The sequence below is a fragment of the Lethenteron reissneri genome, unplaced genomic scaffold, assembly GCF_015708825.2.
Source record: "Lethenteron reissneri isolate LAM-NWPU_2019-01 unplaced genomic scaffold, ASM1570882v1 scaffold_1376, whole genome shotgun sequence".
Classification (NCBI taxonomy): Eukaryota; Metazoa; Chordata; class Hyperoartia; order Petromyzontiformes; family Petromyzontidae; genus Lethenteron; species Lethenteron reissneri.
The window spans coordinates 37,492-54,991 of NW_026891087.1; the positions used below are offsets into that span (position 1 = coordinate 37,492).

The 17,500-nt window shown below is 50.5% G+C and overlaps 1 protein-coding gene across 1 annotated transcript in view; it reads left to right on the forward strand.

The window, feature by feature from the left end:
* LOC133362124 (helicase POLQ-like) overlaps positions 1–3,843 on the forward strand; it is a 22,592-nt gene extending 18,749 nt beyond the window's left edge. Inside the window, exon 12 of the mRNA XM_061581078.1 lies at positions 3,624–3,843. Coding sequence (XP_061437062.1) covers positions 3,624–3,843 — 220 coding nt within the window. The remainder of the gene's footprint in view (positions 1–3,623) is intronic.
* The last annotated feature ends 13,657 nt before the right edge of the window (positions 3,844–17,500 follow it).

Below are 17,500 nucleotides of genomic sequence, written 5' to 3' on the forward strand. Positions count from 1 at the left end.
ACCCATATACTCACACAGAGACCCATAGTCTCACACAGAGACCCACAGACTCCCACAGAGACCCATAGACTCGCACAGAGACCCATAGACTCACACAGAGACCCATAGACTCACACAGAGACCCATAGTCTCACACAGAGACCCACAGACTCCCACAGAGACCCATAGACTCACACAGAGACCCATAGACTCACACAGAACCACAGACTCACACAGAGACCCATAGACTCACACAGAGACCACAGACTCACACAGAGACCCACAGACTCACACAGATACCCATAGACTCACACAGAGACCCATAGACTCACACAGATACCCATAGACTCACACAGAGACCCATATACTCCCAGAGACCGTGGTCTCGCATAGAGACCCATAGACTCACATAGAGACCCACAGACTCACACAGAGACCCATAGACTCACACAGAGACCCATAGACTCTATAGAGACCCAGAGTCTCACACAGAGACCCACAGACTCACACAGAGACCCAGAGTCTCACACAGAGACCCATAGACTCACACAGAGCCACAGATTCACACAGAGACCCACAGACTCACACAGAGACCCTAGTCTCACACAGAGACCCATAGTTCACACAGAGACCCACAGACTCACACAGAGACCCATAGTCTCGCATAGAGACCCACAGACTCACACAGAGACCCATGTCTCACACAGAGACCCATAGTCTCACACAGAGACCCACAGACTCACACAGAGACCCATAGTCTCGCATAGAGACCCACAGACTCACAGAGACCCATAGTCTCACACAGAGACCCATAGTCTCACACAGAGACCCACAGACTCACACAGAGACCCATAGTCTCGCATAGAGACCCACAGACTCACACAGAGACCCATAGACTCACACAGAGACCCACAGACTCACACAGAGACCCACAGACTCACACAGTACCATAGACTCACACAGAGACCATAGACTCACACAGATACCCATAGACTCACACAGAGACCCATATACTCACACGAGACCCGTGGTCTCGCATAGAGACCCATAGACTCACATAGAGACCCGTAGTGTGCGCATAGAGACCATAGAGACCCATAGACTACATAGAGACCCACAGACTCACACAGAGACCCATAGACTCACACAGAGACCCATAGTCTCGCATAGAGACCCACAGGAGGGCGGTGGGATATTTCCGCTTGTTGAGCGCAGGAGGAACGCTGCGCATCAGGGACGTGAGTGTTAGCCACTCGGGCTGTACCGGTGCAACGCGAGCAACCGCGTGGGCTGGAGGTCGTGCGTCGTCCTGCTGTCCGTCGTGAACGTGAGTCCGACTCTCGCTACGCCCACACGCGCGTGTGTTGTGTACGTGTGTGGTGCGCGCGGTGTGTGTGTGTGTGTGGTGTGTTGTGTGGTGTGTGGCTGTGTGTGTGGTGTGTGGTGTGTGAGTGTGTGGTGTGTGTGTGTGGGTGGTGTGTGTGCGTGGTGTGTGTGATGATGGTGTGTGTGTGCGTGTGCGTGTGTGTTGTGTGTTGAGTGTGTGTGTGCGTGTGTGTGTGTGTGCGTGTGTGTGTGTGTGCGTGTGTGTGTGTGTGCGTGTGTGTGTGCGTGTGTGTGTGTGATGCGTGTGTGTGTGTGTGCGTGTGTGGTGTGATGCGTGTGTGTGGTGTGATGCGTGTGTGTGTGCGTGTGTGTTGGTGTGCGTGTGTGTGTGTGCGTGTTGGTGTGTGTGTGCCGCGTGTGTGTTGCGTGCGTGTGTGTGTGCGTGTGTGCGTGCGTGTGTGTGTGCGTGGTGTGTGCGTGTGTGTGTGCGTGTGATGTGTGCGTGTGTGTGTGCGTGTGTGTGTGTGTGATGTGTGCGTGTGTGTGTGTTGATGTGTGCGTGTGTGCGTGTGCCGCGTGCAGCGAGCAGTGACGCCGGCCTCGTGCCGGGCGCCCTGATGGGCCGTGCTGCTCGTCGTCGCTGCGACCGGCTTCCTCCTCTGGTACCGGCTGCTCAAGCGCAAGCCGGGGCGGCACCACGACCGTCGCAACGACGTCTGGTGACGGCCCACCCGCTCCCCTCGCACACTCGCCCACTCACACTCACTCACTCGCTCGCCCACTCGCTTACTCACTCACTCACCCATTCACTCACCCATTCACTCACCCACTCACTCACCCACTCACTCGCTCACCCACTCACTCACCCACTCACTCGCTCACCACTCACTCACCCACTCAGTCACTAACTCACCTACTCACTCACTCACTCACCCACTCACTCAACCCACTCACCCACCCACTCACCCACTCACCCACTCACTCACCCACTCACTCAACCCACTCACCCACCCACTCACCCACTCGCTTACTCACTCACTCACCCATTCACTCACCCATTCACTCACCCACTCACTCACCCACTCACTCACTCACTCACCCACCCACTCGCTCACTCACTCGCTCACCCACTCACTCACCCACTCACTCGCTCACCCACTCACTCACCCACTCAGTCACTAACTCACCTACTCACTCACTCACTCACCCACCCCACTCACTCAACCCACTCACCCACCCACTCACCCACTCACCCACTCACTCACCCACTCACTCAACCCACTCACCCACCCACTCACCCACTCGCTTACTCACTCACTCAACCCCACTCACCCCACCCACTCACCCACTCCCCCGCTCGCCCACTCACCACTCACCCACCCACTCGCTCACCCACCCACTCGCTCACCCACTGACCCACTCGCCCACTCACTCGCTCACCCACTCACTCGCTCACCCATGACCCACTCGCCCACTCACTCGCTCACCCACTCACTCACCCACTCACTCGCTCACTCGCCCACTCATCCACTCACCCACTCACCCACTCACCACTCACCACTCACTCACCCACTGACCCACTCACCCACTGACCCACTCACCCACTGACCCGCTTGCCCACTCGCCCACTCACTCGCTCAACCCACTCACCCGCTCACTCGCTCACCCACTCACCCACCCACTCACCCACTCACCCATTCACTCACCCATTCACCCACTCACCCACCCACTCACTCACCCACTCCTCGCTCACTCGCCACTCATCCACTCACCCACTCACCCACTCACCCACTCACTCACCCACTGACCCACTCACCCACTGACCCACACTCACCCACTGACCGCTTGCCCACTCGCCCACTCACTCGCATCACCCACTCACCCGCTCACTCGCTCACCCACTCACCCACCCACTCACCCACTCACCCATTCACTCACCCATTCACCCACTCACCCACCCACTCACTCACACCATTCACTCACTCAACCCACTCACCCACCCACTCAACCCATTCACTCACTGACCCAATCACCCACTGACCCACTCAACCACTCACCCACTCACCCACTGACCCACTCACCCACTCACCCACTCACCCACCCATCTCTCTGCTCCCTCCCCTCCCCTCCCTCCCTATCTCCCTCCCTCCCTCCGCTCTCTCTGCTTTCTCCCTCCCTCCCCTCCCTCCCTCTCTCCCTCCCTCCCTCCGCTCTCTCTGCTCCCTCTCTCGCCTCCCTCCCTCCCTCGCCTCCCTCACCTCCCTCACCTCCCTCCCTCACCTCCCTCCCTCCCTCCGCTCTCTCGCCTCCCACCGCAGGATGGACGACTGCCTCCCCGCGCCGACGAGCCTCCCGCCCGCGACCCACGACCCGCCCAGCACCCGCACCTCCATCGGCTCTGCGGCGACGCCCTCCGACGGCCTCCTGGCGGCTCTGCGACGCCCGGCCCCGGGCGGGCCGACGGGCCCCGGCGGGCCGAGGGGCGCCCCCCCGGGCAGGCCGCCCTACGAGCGAGCGGACGGCCGCGTGATGGAGTAGAGCGGCGTGTGAGAGCGCCGCTCGCAAGGCAGCGGCGGCAGCGGCGGCGACGACGGGGCTCGGGCCTCGGGGCGAATCCGCCGCGGTTCCGTCGACATCGCCCCCATCGCCACTTCCCCGTCTCGTGCGCCCGATATTAGGAAGCCAACTGGAGCTTGAAGTTTTCGTGACTGCAAGGATCCGTACTCTTTGGTTCGTTCGGTAAGGTCACGATTGAGAACCAATTTCTCTAGAAGTGATTCTTGTGTTTGGTTTTGTTGTCCTTCCAACGCACCTCCGATCAGCACGGCCGACTACGTGCGGTGCGGAAAAAACTCCACGCACACGCGCGCACGCCATTTCAGTTGGTCTGTCGGCAAAAAACCGGAATGTTGACGTCGCGAGCACAAACTCCGACAATATTACACGTACGACGTGTCGCTGGAGATTACCGCCTGCGTCGTCGTCACCGCCGCCACCGCCGCCGCCACGTGTTTAACAAACGCTTAGTTCTCGCGTGAGCTGAACTTTAGTAAAATTGGCGCGTGAAAGAAGACGCGTAGGCGTTAGGCAAAGTTTGTTTTTATATGCGGAGGCAGAATAGAGTTGCGCTCGTTGCTTTCTCGCGCCAGACGCCCCGTCTCGTGTAGCAGCGGCCCCTTGGTGGAGGGGGGCGGAGGGGGGGGCGAGCGAGAGACCGCGATTGGTCGGCAGGGGGCCGTCTGATCCCTTGAGGCTCGATTGTATTAGAGAATAGTTGTACGTATACACTTATTTTTTTACGATGCTTTTCATCGTAGCAAATGTAACGCTCCCTCCCCGCCACCCCCCGCCACCCCCTAGTGCAATAAATGTTATTGGCGCGAATCGGTAAATGGTATTCTTAGGTTTTTTTCGGTAAAGTCACCGTGTAGGTAAAACATCAAAATTAATAAAAATAAATAAAATAAAACAAAAATCACGACGTTTCGGAGGCAACACAAGTCTCCGTCATCAGGTGGGACCGTGATTTTTGTTTTATTTTATTTATTTATTTATTAATTTTAATGTTTTACCTACACGGTGACTTTACCGTAAAAACCTAAGAATATGAACCCTTGCAGTCACGAAAGCTTCAAATCTACGGTAAATGGTACTCCGGAGAGAGAGAGAGAGAGAGTGGGTAGCGGTGGGGTGGGTGGTGGTGGTTCCAGATAGATGTGCGATCACGATTTAAAATGTTTAAACGCGTAGCTCCGGTAGCGCATGTACCGCGCGTGCCTCTCTCGCCCCGCCCTCCACCCCGACGCGCGATCGGCTGACGGTGGAATCGGCGGCGGGGTGAGCGAGCGAGCGAGCTAGTCGGGCAAAAAAGGTTTGTTCAGTTGTCGGGGGTTCGGATTAGAGAATCAAATCTTTAAAATCCGCCGTTTTTTGCTTTTTTATGTTTTTTTTGCGCATTTTGACCTCGCGGCGATCGCGAGCTAAACGAGGGGGGCGTGGCTTGCTGGGGTGGGCGGGGCACGGCGAGGGGGGGTTTCCTGCCTTCGCGAGTCACGAATTGGCTTGTCGCAGGGACTCCCTCTACTCGCGAGCGAATTCGTCTTCCGGAGGTCTGTCGGTTTGTCAGCGAGCCGGTGTTTTTTTTTAAATCCTTTATATTAAGTTCACTCGCTTGCTTGCTTAGGACCGTGCAAATCTTTCGGTCGTTTTTTAACCCACTTTCCGTGATCCAATCGAGCTGACATTTTGCACACAGACTCGTTGTGCGTGACAATGCATTTTCGTGAGAAAAAAAATTCCAAAATTTTACACTGTTTAGGAAAATATATATATATTTAATTACCAATTGTTTAATGCTGCCAGACAATCATCTGACCTATAGGTGGCAGCCGTCTCAAGCCAGAGGACGAGAGGACTCTAGCCGCCCCGATTCCACGCATATAAAGGATTTGTAGTGAAAAACTTTGTTTTTACGGGTTTTTCTTGTTTACGAGCCGAACGGTGCCACGTTCCGCAAGATAACGGCGCGGGGACTTGCCGTGTCGCTGTGGAGTTTCGTGTCAAACTGAGGGGGGTGGGGGGGGCGGTGGGGGGGTGGGGGGACCCGCATTGAATAGAGAAGGGGGGAGGAGTGGGGGGGTATTTGCCTCTTGAGGTCTGGAAGTTTCTCCGGCCTTGCCTCGGGCAAAGCCTGTCAGCGTCGCACGCAATGACGCCGTCGCCTCGGCCAACAAGGTTTGTTTTAGATTTGAAGCTTTCGTGACTGCAAGGATTCATACTCTTAGGTTTTTCGGTAAAGTCACCACGTAGGGGAGACAGCGTCTGAATGCTAATCCTGCATAATGCACGGGCATAAGTAGTACTAGTCACATTCCTGCATTTCCCATAAATATGCTAAATGACTCTTGATAAGCAAATTCTTTTGTCAAGGCGCCCAGCTTATATATATGCTCCAAGCCCGTGTGCTGTTTCATTCAGACGCTGTCTCCCCGACAGACCTGGTTTTCACCTGAGGACGGCTGCTTGCGTTGTGGCCGAAACGTCGTGAAAATTATTTTATTGTTTTATTTTTCTTATTTTATTATTTCCCTTCTACGTAACTTTACCAAAAGGACCAAGAATACAAATAAAACCCTCAAGGCCGTTCTGTGTCTCTCGTGTCTCTCCGTGTCTCTCGTGTCTCTCCGTGTCTCTCCGTGTCTCTCCGTGTCTCTCGTGTCTCTCCGTGTCTCTCCGTGCGTTTGCTGCGCGTAGAGCGACCCACGTCACAGACTCGCGCGCTGTCTTCCTTTCTCTTCGCCGCCCGCCCTTCTCTGTCTCTCCTCCTCCTCTCGTCTCCTCCCTGTTCTGTAGATGCCACTGGTTCTTCACGTTCTGCAGATGTAGATGCCACTGGTTCTTCACGTTCTGCAGATGTAGATGCCACTGGTTCTTCACGTTCTGTAGATGCCACTGGTTCTTCACGTTCTGCAGATGTAGATGCCACTGGTTCTTCACGTTCTACAGATGTAGATGCCACTGGTTCTTCACGTTCTACAGATGTAGATGCCACTGGTTCTTCTCGCTCTGTAGATGTAGATGCCACTGGTTCTTCATGTTCTGCAGGTATAGATGCCACTGGTTTCTCACGTTCTGTAGATGTAGATGCCACTGGTTCTTCACGTTCTGTAGATGTAGATGCCACTGGTTCTTCATGTTCTGTAGATGTAGATGCCACTGGTTCTTCACGTTCTACAGATGTAGATGCCACTGGTTCTTCACGTTCTGCAGATGTAGATGCCACTGGTTCTTCACGTTCTGCAGATGTAGATGCCACTGGTTCTTCACGTTCTGTAGATGCCACTGGTTCTTCACGTTCTGCAGATGTAGATGCCACTGGTTCTTCACGTTCTACAGATGTAGATGCCACTGGTTCTTCACGTTCTACAGATGTAGATACCACTGGTTCTTCACGTTCTGCAGATGTAGATGCCACTGGTTCTTCACGTTCTACAGATGTAGATGCCACTGGTTCTTCACGTTCTACAGATGTAGATGCCACTGGTTCTTCACGTTCTGCAGATGTAGATGCCACTGGTTCTTCACGTTCTGCAGATGTAGATGCCACTGGTTCTTCACGTTCTGTAGATGCCACTGGTTCTTCACGTTCTGCAGATGTAGATGCCACTGGTTCTTCACGTTCTACAGATGTAGATGCCACTGGTTCTTCACGTTCTACAGATGTAGATACCACTGGTTCTTCACGTTCTGCAGATGTAGATGCCACTGGTTCTTCACGTTCTACAGATGTAGATGCCACTGGTTCTTCACGTTCTACAGATGTAGATGCCACTGGTTCTTCACGCTCTGCAGATGTAGATGCCACTGGTTCTTCACGTTCTGCAGATGTAGATGCCACTGGTTCTTCACGTTCTGTAGATGCCACTGGTTCTTCACGTTCTGCAGATGTAGATACCACTGGTTCTTCACGTTCTACAGATGTAGATGCCACTGGTTCTTCACGTTCTACAGATGTAGATACCACTGGTTCTTCACGTTCTGCAGATGTAGATGCCACTGGTTCTTCACGTTCTACAGATGTAGATGCCACTGGTTCTTCACGTTCTACAGATGTAGATGCCACTGGTTCTTCACGTTCTACAGATGTAGATGCCACTGGTTCTTCACGTTCTACAGATGTAGATGCCACTGATTCTTCACGTTCTACAGATGTAGATACCACTGGTTCTTCACGTTCTGCAGATGTAGATGCCACTGGTTCTTCTCGCTCTGCAGATGTAGATGCCACTGGTTCTTCACGTTCTGTAGATGTAGATGCCACTGGTTCTTCTCGCTCTGGAGATGTAGATGCCACTGGTTCTTCGTGTTCTGCAGATGTAGATGCCACTGGTTCTTCACGTTCTGCAGATGTAGATGCCACTGATTCTTCACGTTCTACAGATGTAGATGCCACTGATTTTTCACGTTCTGCAGATGTAGATGCCACTGGTTCTTCACGTTCTGCAGATGTAGATGCCATTGGTTCTTCACGTTCTGCAGATGTAGATGCCACTGGTTCTGCAGATGTAGATGCCACTGGTTCTTCACGTTCTACAGATGTAGATGCCACTGGTTCTTCACGTTCTACAGATGTAGATACCACTGGTTCTTCACGTTCTGCAGATGTAGATGCCACTGGTTCTTCACGTTCTACAGATGTAGATGCCACTGGTTCTTCACGCTCTGCAGATGTAGATACCACTGGTTCTTCACGTTCTGCAGATGTAGATGCCACTGGTTCTTTATGTTCTGCAGGTGTAGATGCCACTGGTTTTTCTCGCTCTGCAGATGTAGATGCCACTGGTTCTTCACGTTCTGCAGATGTAGATGCCACTGGTTCTTCACGTTCTGTAGATGTAGATGCCACTGATTCTTCACGTTCTACAGATGTAGATACCACTGGTTCTTCACGTTCTGCAGATGTAGATGCCACTGGTTCTTCACGTTCTGCAGATGTAGATGCCACTGGTTCTTCACGCTCTGCAGATGTAGATGCCACTGGTTCTTCACGTTCTACAGATGTAGATGCCACTGGTTCTTCACGTTCTACAGATGTAGATGCCACTAGTTCTTCACGTTCTACAGATGTAGATGCCACTGGTTCTTCACGTTCTGCAGATGTAGATGCCACTGGTTCTTCACGTTCTGCAGATGTAGATGCCACTGGTTCTTCACGTTCTGCAGATGTAGATGCCACTGGTTCTTCACGTTCTGCAGGTGTAGATGCCACTGGTTCTTCACGTTCTGTAGATGTAGATGCCACTGGTTCTTCACGTTCTGCAGATGTAGATGCCACTGGTTCTTCACGTTCTGCAGGTGTAGATGCCACTGGTTCTTCACGTTCTGTAGATGTAGATGCCACTGGTTCTTCACGTTCTGCAGGTGTAGATGGCACTGGTTCTTCACGTTCTGCAGATGTAGATGCCACTGGTTCTTCACGTTCTACAGATGTAGATGCCACTGGTTCTTCACGTTCTACAGATGTAGATGCCACTGGTTCTTCACGTTCTGCAGATGTAGATGCCACTGGTTCTTCACGCTCTGCAGATGTAGATGCCACTGATTCTTCACGTTCTGCAGATGTAGATACCACTGGTTCTTCACGTTCTGCAGATGTAGATGCCACTGGTTCTTCACGTTCTGCAGATGTAGATGCCACTGGTTCTTCACGTTCTGCAGATGTAGGTGACACTGGTTCTTCACGCTCTGCAGATGTAAATGCCACTGGTTCTTCACGTTCTCCAGATGTAGATGCCACTGGTTCTTCACGCTCTGCAGATGTAGATGCCACTGGTTCTTCACGTTCTACAGATGTAGATGCCACTGGTTCTTAACGTTCTACAGATGTAGATGCCACTGGTTCTTCACGTTCTACAGATGTAGATGCCACTGGTTCTTCACGTTCTGTAGATGTAGATGCCACTGGTTTTTCACGTTCTGCAGGTGTAGATGCCACTGGTTCTTCACGTTCTGCAGGTGTAGATGCCACTGATTCTTCACGTTCTGCAGGTGTAGATGCCACAGGTTCTTCACGTTCTGCAGATGTAGATGCCACTGGTTCTTCACGTTCTGTAGATGTAGATGCCACTGGTTCTTCACGTTCTGCAGGTGTAGATGCCACTGGTTCTTCACGTTCTGCAGGTGTAGATGCCACTGGTTCTTCACGTTCTGCAGGTGTAGATGCCACTGGTTCTTCACGTTCTGCAGATGTAGATACCACTGATTCTTCACGTTCTGCAGATGTGGATGCCACTGGTTCTTCACGTTCTGCAGATGTAGATGCCACTGGTTCTTCACGTTCTGTAGATGTAGATGCCACTGGTTTTTCACGTTCTGCAGATGTAGATACCACTGGTTCTTCACGTTCTGCAGATGTAGATGCCACTGGTTCTTCACGTTCTGCAGATGTAGATGCCACTGGTTCTTCACGTTCTGCAGATGTAGATGCCACTGGTTCTTCACGTTCGGCGGATGTAGATACAACTGGTTCTTCACGTTCTGCAGATGTAGATGCCACTGGTTCTTCACGTTCTGCAGATGTAGATGCCACTGGTTCTTCTCGCTCTGCAGATGTAGATGCCACTGGTTCTTCACGTTCTGCAGGTGTAGATGCCACTGATTCTTCACGTTCTGCAGGTGTAGATGCCACAGGTTCTTCACGTTCTGCAGATGTAGATGCCACTGGTTCTTCACGTTCTGTAGATGTAGATGCCACTGGTTCTTCACGTTCTGCATGTGTAGATGCCACTGGTTCTTCACGTTCTGCAGGTATAGATGCCACTTGTTCTTCACGTACTGCAGGTGTAGATGCCACTGGTTCTTCACGTTCTGCAGATGTAGATACCACTGATTCTTCACGTTCTGCAGATGTGGATGCCACTGGTTCTTCACGTTCTGCAGATGTAGACGCCACTGGTTCTTCACGTTGTGTAGATGTAGATGCCACTGGTTCTTCACGTTCTGCAGGTGTAGATGCCACTGGTTCTTCACGTTCTGCAGGTGTAGATGCCACTGGTTCTTCACGTTCTGCAGGTGTAGATGCCACTGGTTTTTCACGTTCTGCAGATGTAGATACCACTGGTTCTTCACGTTCTGCAGATGTAGATGCCACTGGTTCTTCACGTTCTGCAGATGTAGATGCCACTGGTTCTTCACGTTCTACAGATGTAGATACCACTGGTTCTTCACGTTCTACAGCTGTAGATGCCACTGGTTCTTTATGTTCTGCAGGTGTAGATGCCACTGGTTTTTCTCGCTCCGCAGATGTAGATGCCACTGGTTCTTCACGTTCTGCAGATGTAGATACCACTGATTCTTCACGTTCTGCAGATGTAGATGCCACTGGTTCTTCACGTTCTGCAGATGTAGATGCCACTGGTTCTTCACGTTCTACAGATGTAGATACCACTGGTTCTTCACGTTCTACAGCTGTAGATGCCACTGGTTCTTTATGTTCTGCAGGTGTAGATGCCACTGGTTTTTCTCGCTCCGCAGATGTAGATGCCACTGATTCTTCACGTTCTGCAGATGTAGATACCACTGGTTCTTCACGTTCTGCAGATGTAGATGCCACTGGTTCTTCATGTTCTGCAGATGTAGATGCCACTGGTTCTTCACGTTCTGCAGATGTAGATGCCACAGGTTCTTCAAGTTCTACAGGTGTAGATGCCACTGGTTCTTCACGTTCTGTAGATGAAGATGCCACTGGTTCTTCTCGCTCTGCAGATGTAGATGCCACTGATTCTTCACTTTCTGCAGATGTAGATGCCACTGATTCTTCACGTTCTGCAGATGTAGATACCACTGGTTCTTCACGTTCTGCAGATGTAGATACCACTAATTCTTCACGTTCTGCAGATGTAGATGCCACAGGTTCTTCACGTTCTGCAGATGTAGATGCCACTGGTTCTTCACGTTCTGTAGATGTAGATGCCACTGGTTCTTCACGTTCTGCAGGTGTAGATGCCACTGGTTCTTCGCGTTCTGCAGGTGTAGATGCCACTGGTTCTTCACGTTCTGCAGGTGTAGATGCCACTGGTTCTTCACGTTCTGCAGATGTAGATACCACTGATTCTTCACGTTCTGCAGATGTGGATGCCACTGGTTCTTCACGTTCTGCAGATGTAGATGCCACTGGTTCTTCACGTGTAGATGTAGATGCCACTGGTTCTTCACGTTCTGCAGGTGTAGATGCCACTGGTTCTTCACGTTCTGCAGGTGTAGATGCCACTGGTTCTTCACGTTCTGCAGGTGTAGATGCCACTGGTTCTTCACGTTCTGCAGGTGTAGATGCCACTGGTTCTTCACGTTCTACAGATGTAGATACCACTGGTTCTTCACGTTCTACAGCTGTAGATGCCACTGGTTCTTTATGTTCTGCAGGTGTAGATCCAACTGGTTTTTCTCGCTCCGCAGATGTAGATGCCACTGATTCTTCACGTTCTACAGATGTAGATGCCACTGGTTCTTCACGTTCTGCAGATGTAGATGCCACTGGTTCTTCACGTTCGGCGGATGTAGATACAACTGGTTCTTCACGTTCTGCAGATGTAGATGCCACTGGTTCTTCACGTTCTGCAGATGTAGATGCCACTGGTTCTTCTCGCTCTGCAGATGTAGATGCCACTGGTTCTTCACGTTCTGCAGGTGTAGATGCCACTGATTCTTCACGTTCTGCAGGTGTAGATGCCACAGGTTCTTCACGTTCTGCAGATGTAGATGCCACTGGTTCTTCACGTTCTGTAGATGTAGATGCCACTGGTTCTTCACGTTCTGCATGTGTAGATGCCACTGGTTCTTCACGTTCTGCAGGTGTAGATGCCACTGGTTCTTCACGTACTGCAGGTGTAGATGCCACTGGTTCTTCACGTTCTGCAGATGTAGATACCACTGGTTCTTCACGTTGTGTAGATGTAGATGCCACTGGTTCTTCACGTTCTGCAGGTGTAGATGCCACTGGTTCTTCACGTTCTGCAGGTGTAGATGCCACTGGTTCTTCACGTTCTGCAGGTGTAGATGCCACTGGTTTTTCACGTTCTGCAGATGTAGATACCACTGGTTCTTCACGTTCTGCAGATTTAGATGCCACTGGTTCTTCACGTTCTGCAGATGTAGATGCCACTGGTTCTTCACGTTCTACAGATGTAGATACCACTGGTTCTTCACGTTCTACAGCTGTAGATGCCACTGGTTCTTTATGTTCTGCAGGTGTAGATGCCACTGGTTTTTCTCGCTCCGCAGATGTAGATGCCACTGGTTCTTCACGTTCTGCAGATGTAGATACCACTGATTCTTCACGTTCTGCAGATGTAGATGCCACTGGTTCTTCACGTTCTGCAGATGTAGATGCCACTGGTTCTTCACGTTCTACAGATGTAGATACCACTGGTTCTTCACGTTCTACAGCTGTAGATGCCACTGGTTCTTTATGTTCTGCAGGTGTAGATGCCACTGGTTTTTCTCGCTCCGCAGATGTAGATGCCAATGATTCTTCAAGTTCTACAGATGTAGATACCACTGGTTCTTCACGTTCTGCAGATGTAGATGCCACTGGTTCTTCATGTTCTGCAGATGTAGATGCCACTGGTTCTTCACGTTCTGCAGATGTAGATGCCACAGGTTCTTCAAGTTCTACAGGTGTAGATGCCACTGGTTCTTCACAGTTCTGTAGATGTAGATGCCACTGGTTCTTCTCGCTCTGCAGATGTAGATGCCACTGATTCTTCACTTTCTGCAGATGTAGATGCCACTGATTCTTCACGTTCTGCAGATGTAGATACCACTGGTTCTTCACGTTCTGCAGATGTAGATACCACTAATTATTCACGTTCTGCAGATGTAGATGCCACAGGTTCTTCACGTTCTGCAGATGTAGATGCCACTGGTTCTTCACGTTCTGTAGATGTAGATGCCACTGGTTCTTCACGTTCTGCAGGTGTAGATGCCACTGGTTCTTCGCGTTCTGCAGGTGTAGATGCCACTGGTTCTTCACGTTCTGCAGGTGTAGATGCCACTGGTTCTTCACGTTCTGCAGATGTAGATACCACTGATTCTTCACGTTCTGCAGATGTGGATGCCACTGGTTCTTCACGTTCTGCAGATGTAGATGCCACTGGTTCTTCACGTGTAGATGTAGATGCCACTGGTTCTTCACGTTCTGCAGGTGTAGATGCCACTGGTTCTTCACGTTCTGCAGGTGTAGATGCCACTGGTTCTTCACGTTCTGCAGGTGTAGATGCCACTGGTTTTTCACGTTCTGCAGATGTAGATACCACTGGTTCTTCACGTTCTGCAGATGTAGATGCCACTGGTTCTTCACGTTCTGCAGATGTAGATGCCACTGGTTCTTCACGTTCTACAGATGTAGATACCACTGGTTCTTCACGTTCTACAGCTGTAGATGCCACTGGTTCTTTATGTTCTGCAGGTGTAGATGCCACTGGTTTTTCTCGCTCCGCAGATGTAGATACCACTGATTCTTCACGTTCTGCAGATGTAGATGCCACTGGTTCTTCACGTTCTGCAGATGTAGATGCCACTGGTTCTTCACGTTCTACAGATGTAGATACCACTGGTTCTTCACGTTCTACAGCTGTAGATGCCACTGGTTCTTTATGTTCTGCAGGTGTAGATGCCACTGGTTTTTCTCGCTCCGCAGATGTAGATGCCACTGATTCTTCACGTTCTACAGATGTAGATACCACTGGTTCTTCACGTTCTGCAGATGTAGATGCCACTGGTTCTTCATGTTCTGCAGATGTAGATGCCACTGGTTCTTCACGTTCTGCAGATGTAGATGCCACAGGTTCTTCACGTTCTACAGGTGTAGATGCCACTGGTTCTTCACGTTCTGTAGATGTAGATGCCACTGGTTCTTCTCGCTCTGCAGATGTAGATGCCACTGATTCTTCACGTTCTGCAGATGTAGATGCCACTGATTCTTCACGTTCTGCAGATGTAGATACCACTGGTTCTTCACGTTCTGCAGATGTAGATACCACTAGTTCTTCACGTTCTGCAGATGTAGATGCCACTGGTTCTTCACGTTCTACAGATGTAGATGCCACTGGTTCTTCACATTCTGCAGGTGTAGATGCCACTGGTTCTTCACGTTCTGCAGGTGTAGATGCCACTGGTTCTTCACGCTCTGCAGATGTAGATGCCACTGGTTCTTCACGTTCTGCAGGTGTAGATGCCACTGGTTCTTCACGTTCTGCAGGTGTAGATGCCACTGGTTTTTCACGTTCTGCAGATGTAGATACCACTGGTTCTTCACGTTCTGCAGATGTAGATGCCACTGGTTCTTCACGTTCTGCAGATGTAGATGCCACTGGTTCTTCACGTTCTACAGATGTAGATACCACTGGTTCTTCACGTTCTACAGCTGTAGATGCCACTGGTTCTTTATGTTCTGCAGGTGTAGATGCCACTGGTTTTTCTCGCTCCGCAGATGTAGATGCCACTGGTTCTTCACGTTCTGCAGATGTAGATACCACTGATTCTTCACGTTCTGCAGATGTAGATGCCACTGGTTCTTCACGTTCTGCAGATGTAGATGCCACTGGTTCTTCACATTCTACAGATGTAGATACCACTGGTTCTTCACGTTCTACAGCTGTAGATGCCACTGGTTCTTTATGTTCTGCAGGTGTAGATGCCACTGGTTTTTCTCGCTCCGCAGATGTAGATGCCACTGATTCTTCACGTTCTACAGATGTAGATACCACTGGTTCTTCACGTTCTGCAGATGTAGATGCCACTGGTTCTTCATGTTCTGCAGATGTAGATGCCACTGGTTCTTCACGTTCTGCAGATGTAGATGCCACAGGTTCTTCACGTTCTACAGGTGTAGATGCCACTGGTTCTTCACGTTCTGTAGATGTAGATGCTACTGGTTCTTCTCGCTCTGCAGATGTAGATGCCACTGATTCTTCACGTTCTGCAGATGTAGATGCCACTGATTCTTCACGTTCTGCAGATGTAGATACCACTGGTTCTTCACGTTCTGCAGATGTAGATACCACTAGTTCTTCACGTTCTGCAGATGTAGATGCCACTGGTTCTTCACGTTCTACAGATGTAGATGCCACTGGTTCTTCACATTCTGCAGGTGTAGTTGCCACTGGTTCTTCACGTTCTGCAGGTGTAGATGCCACTGGTTCTTCACGCTCTGCAGATGTAGATGCCACTGGTTCTTCACGTTCTGCAGATGTAGATGCCACTGGTTCTTCACGCTCTGCAGATGTAGATGCCACTGGTTCTTCACGTTCTGTAGATGTAGATGCCACTGGTTCTTCACGTTCTGCAGATGTAGATGCCACTGATTCTTCACGTTCTGCAGATGTAGATGCCACGGGTTCTTCATGTTCTGCAGGTGTAGATGCCACTGGTTCTTCACGTTCTGCAGATGTAGATGCCACTGGTTCTTCTCGCTCTGCAGATGTAGATGCCACTGATTCTTCACGTTCTACAGATGTAGATGCCACTGGTTCTTCTCGCTCTGCAGATGTAGATGCCACTGGTTCTTCACGTTCTACAGCTGTAGTTGCCACTGGTTCTTTATGTTCTGCAGATGTAGATGCCACTGATTCTTCACGTTCTACAGATGTAGATGCCACTGGTTCTTCTGGCTCTGCAGATGTAGATGCCACTGATTCTTCACGTTCTACAGATGTAGATGTCACTGGTTTTTCTCGCTCCGCAGATGTAGATGCCACTGATTCTTCACGTTCTACAGATGTAGATACCACTGGTTCTTCACGTTCTGCAGATGTAGATGCCACTGGTTCTTCATGTTCTGCAGATGTAGATGCCACTGGTTCTTCACGTTCTGCAGATGTAGATGCCACTGGTTCTTCACGTTCTGCAGATGTAGATGCCACTGGTTCTTCACGTTCTGCAGATGTAGATGCCACTGGTTCTTCTCGCTCTGCAGATGTAGATGCCACTGGTTCTTCGCGTTCTGCAGATGTAGATGCCACTGGTTCTTCACGTTCTGTAGATGTAGATGCCACTGGTTCTTCACGTTCTGCAGATGTAGATACCACTGATTCTTCACGTTCTGCAGATGTAGATGCCACTGGTTCTTCACGTTCTGCAGATGTAGATGCCACTGGTTCTTCACGTTCTACAGATGTAGATACCACTGGTTCTTCACGTTCTACAGCTGTAGATGCCACTGGTTCTTTATGTTCTGCAGGTGTAGATGCCACTGGTTTTTCTCGCTCCGCAGATGTAGATGCCACTGATTCTTCACGTTCTACAGATGTAGATACCACTGGTTCTTCACGTTCTGCAGATGTAGATGCCACTGGTTCTTCATGTTCTGCAGATGTAGATGCCACTGGTTCTTCACGTTCTGCAGATGTAGATGCCACAGGTTCTTCACGTTCTACAGGTGTAGATGCCACTGGTTCTTCACGTTCTGTAGATGTAGATGTCACTGGTTCTTCTCGCTCTGCAGATGTAGATGCCACTGATTCTTCACGTTCTGCAGATGTAGATGCCACTGATTCTTCACGTTCTGCAGATGTAGATACCACTGGTTCTTCACGTTCTGCAGATGTAGATACCACTAGTTCTTCACGTTCTGCAGATGTAGATGCCACTGGTTCTTCACGTTCTACAGATGTAGATGCCACTGGTTCTTCACATTCTG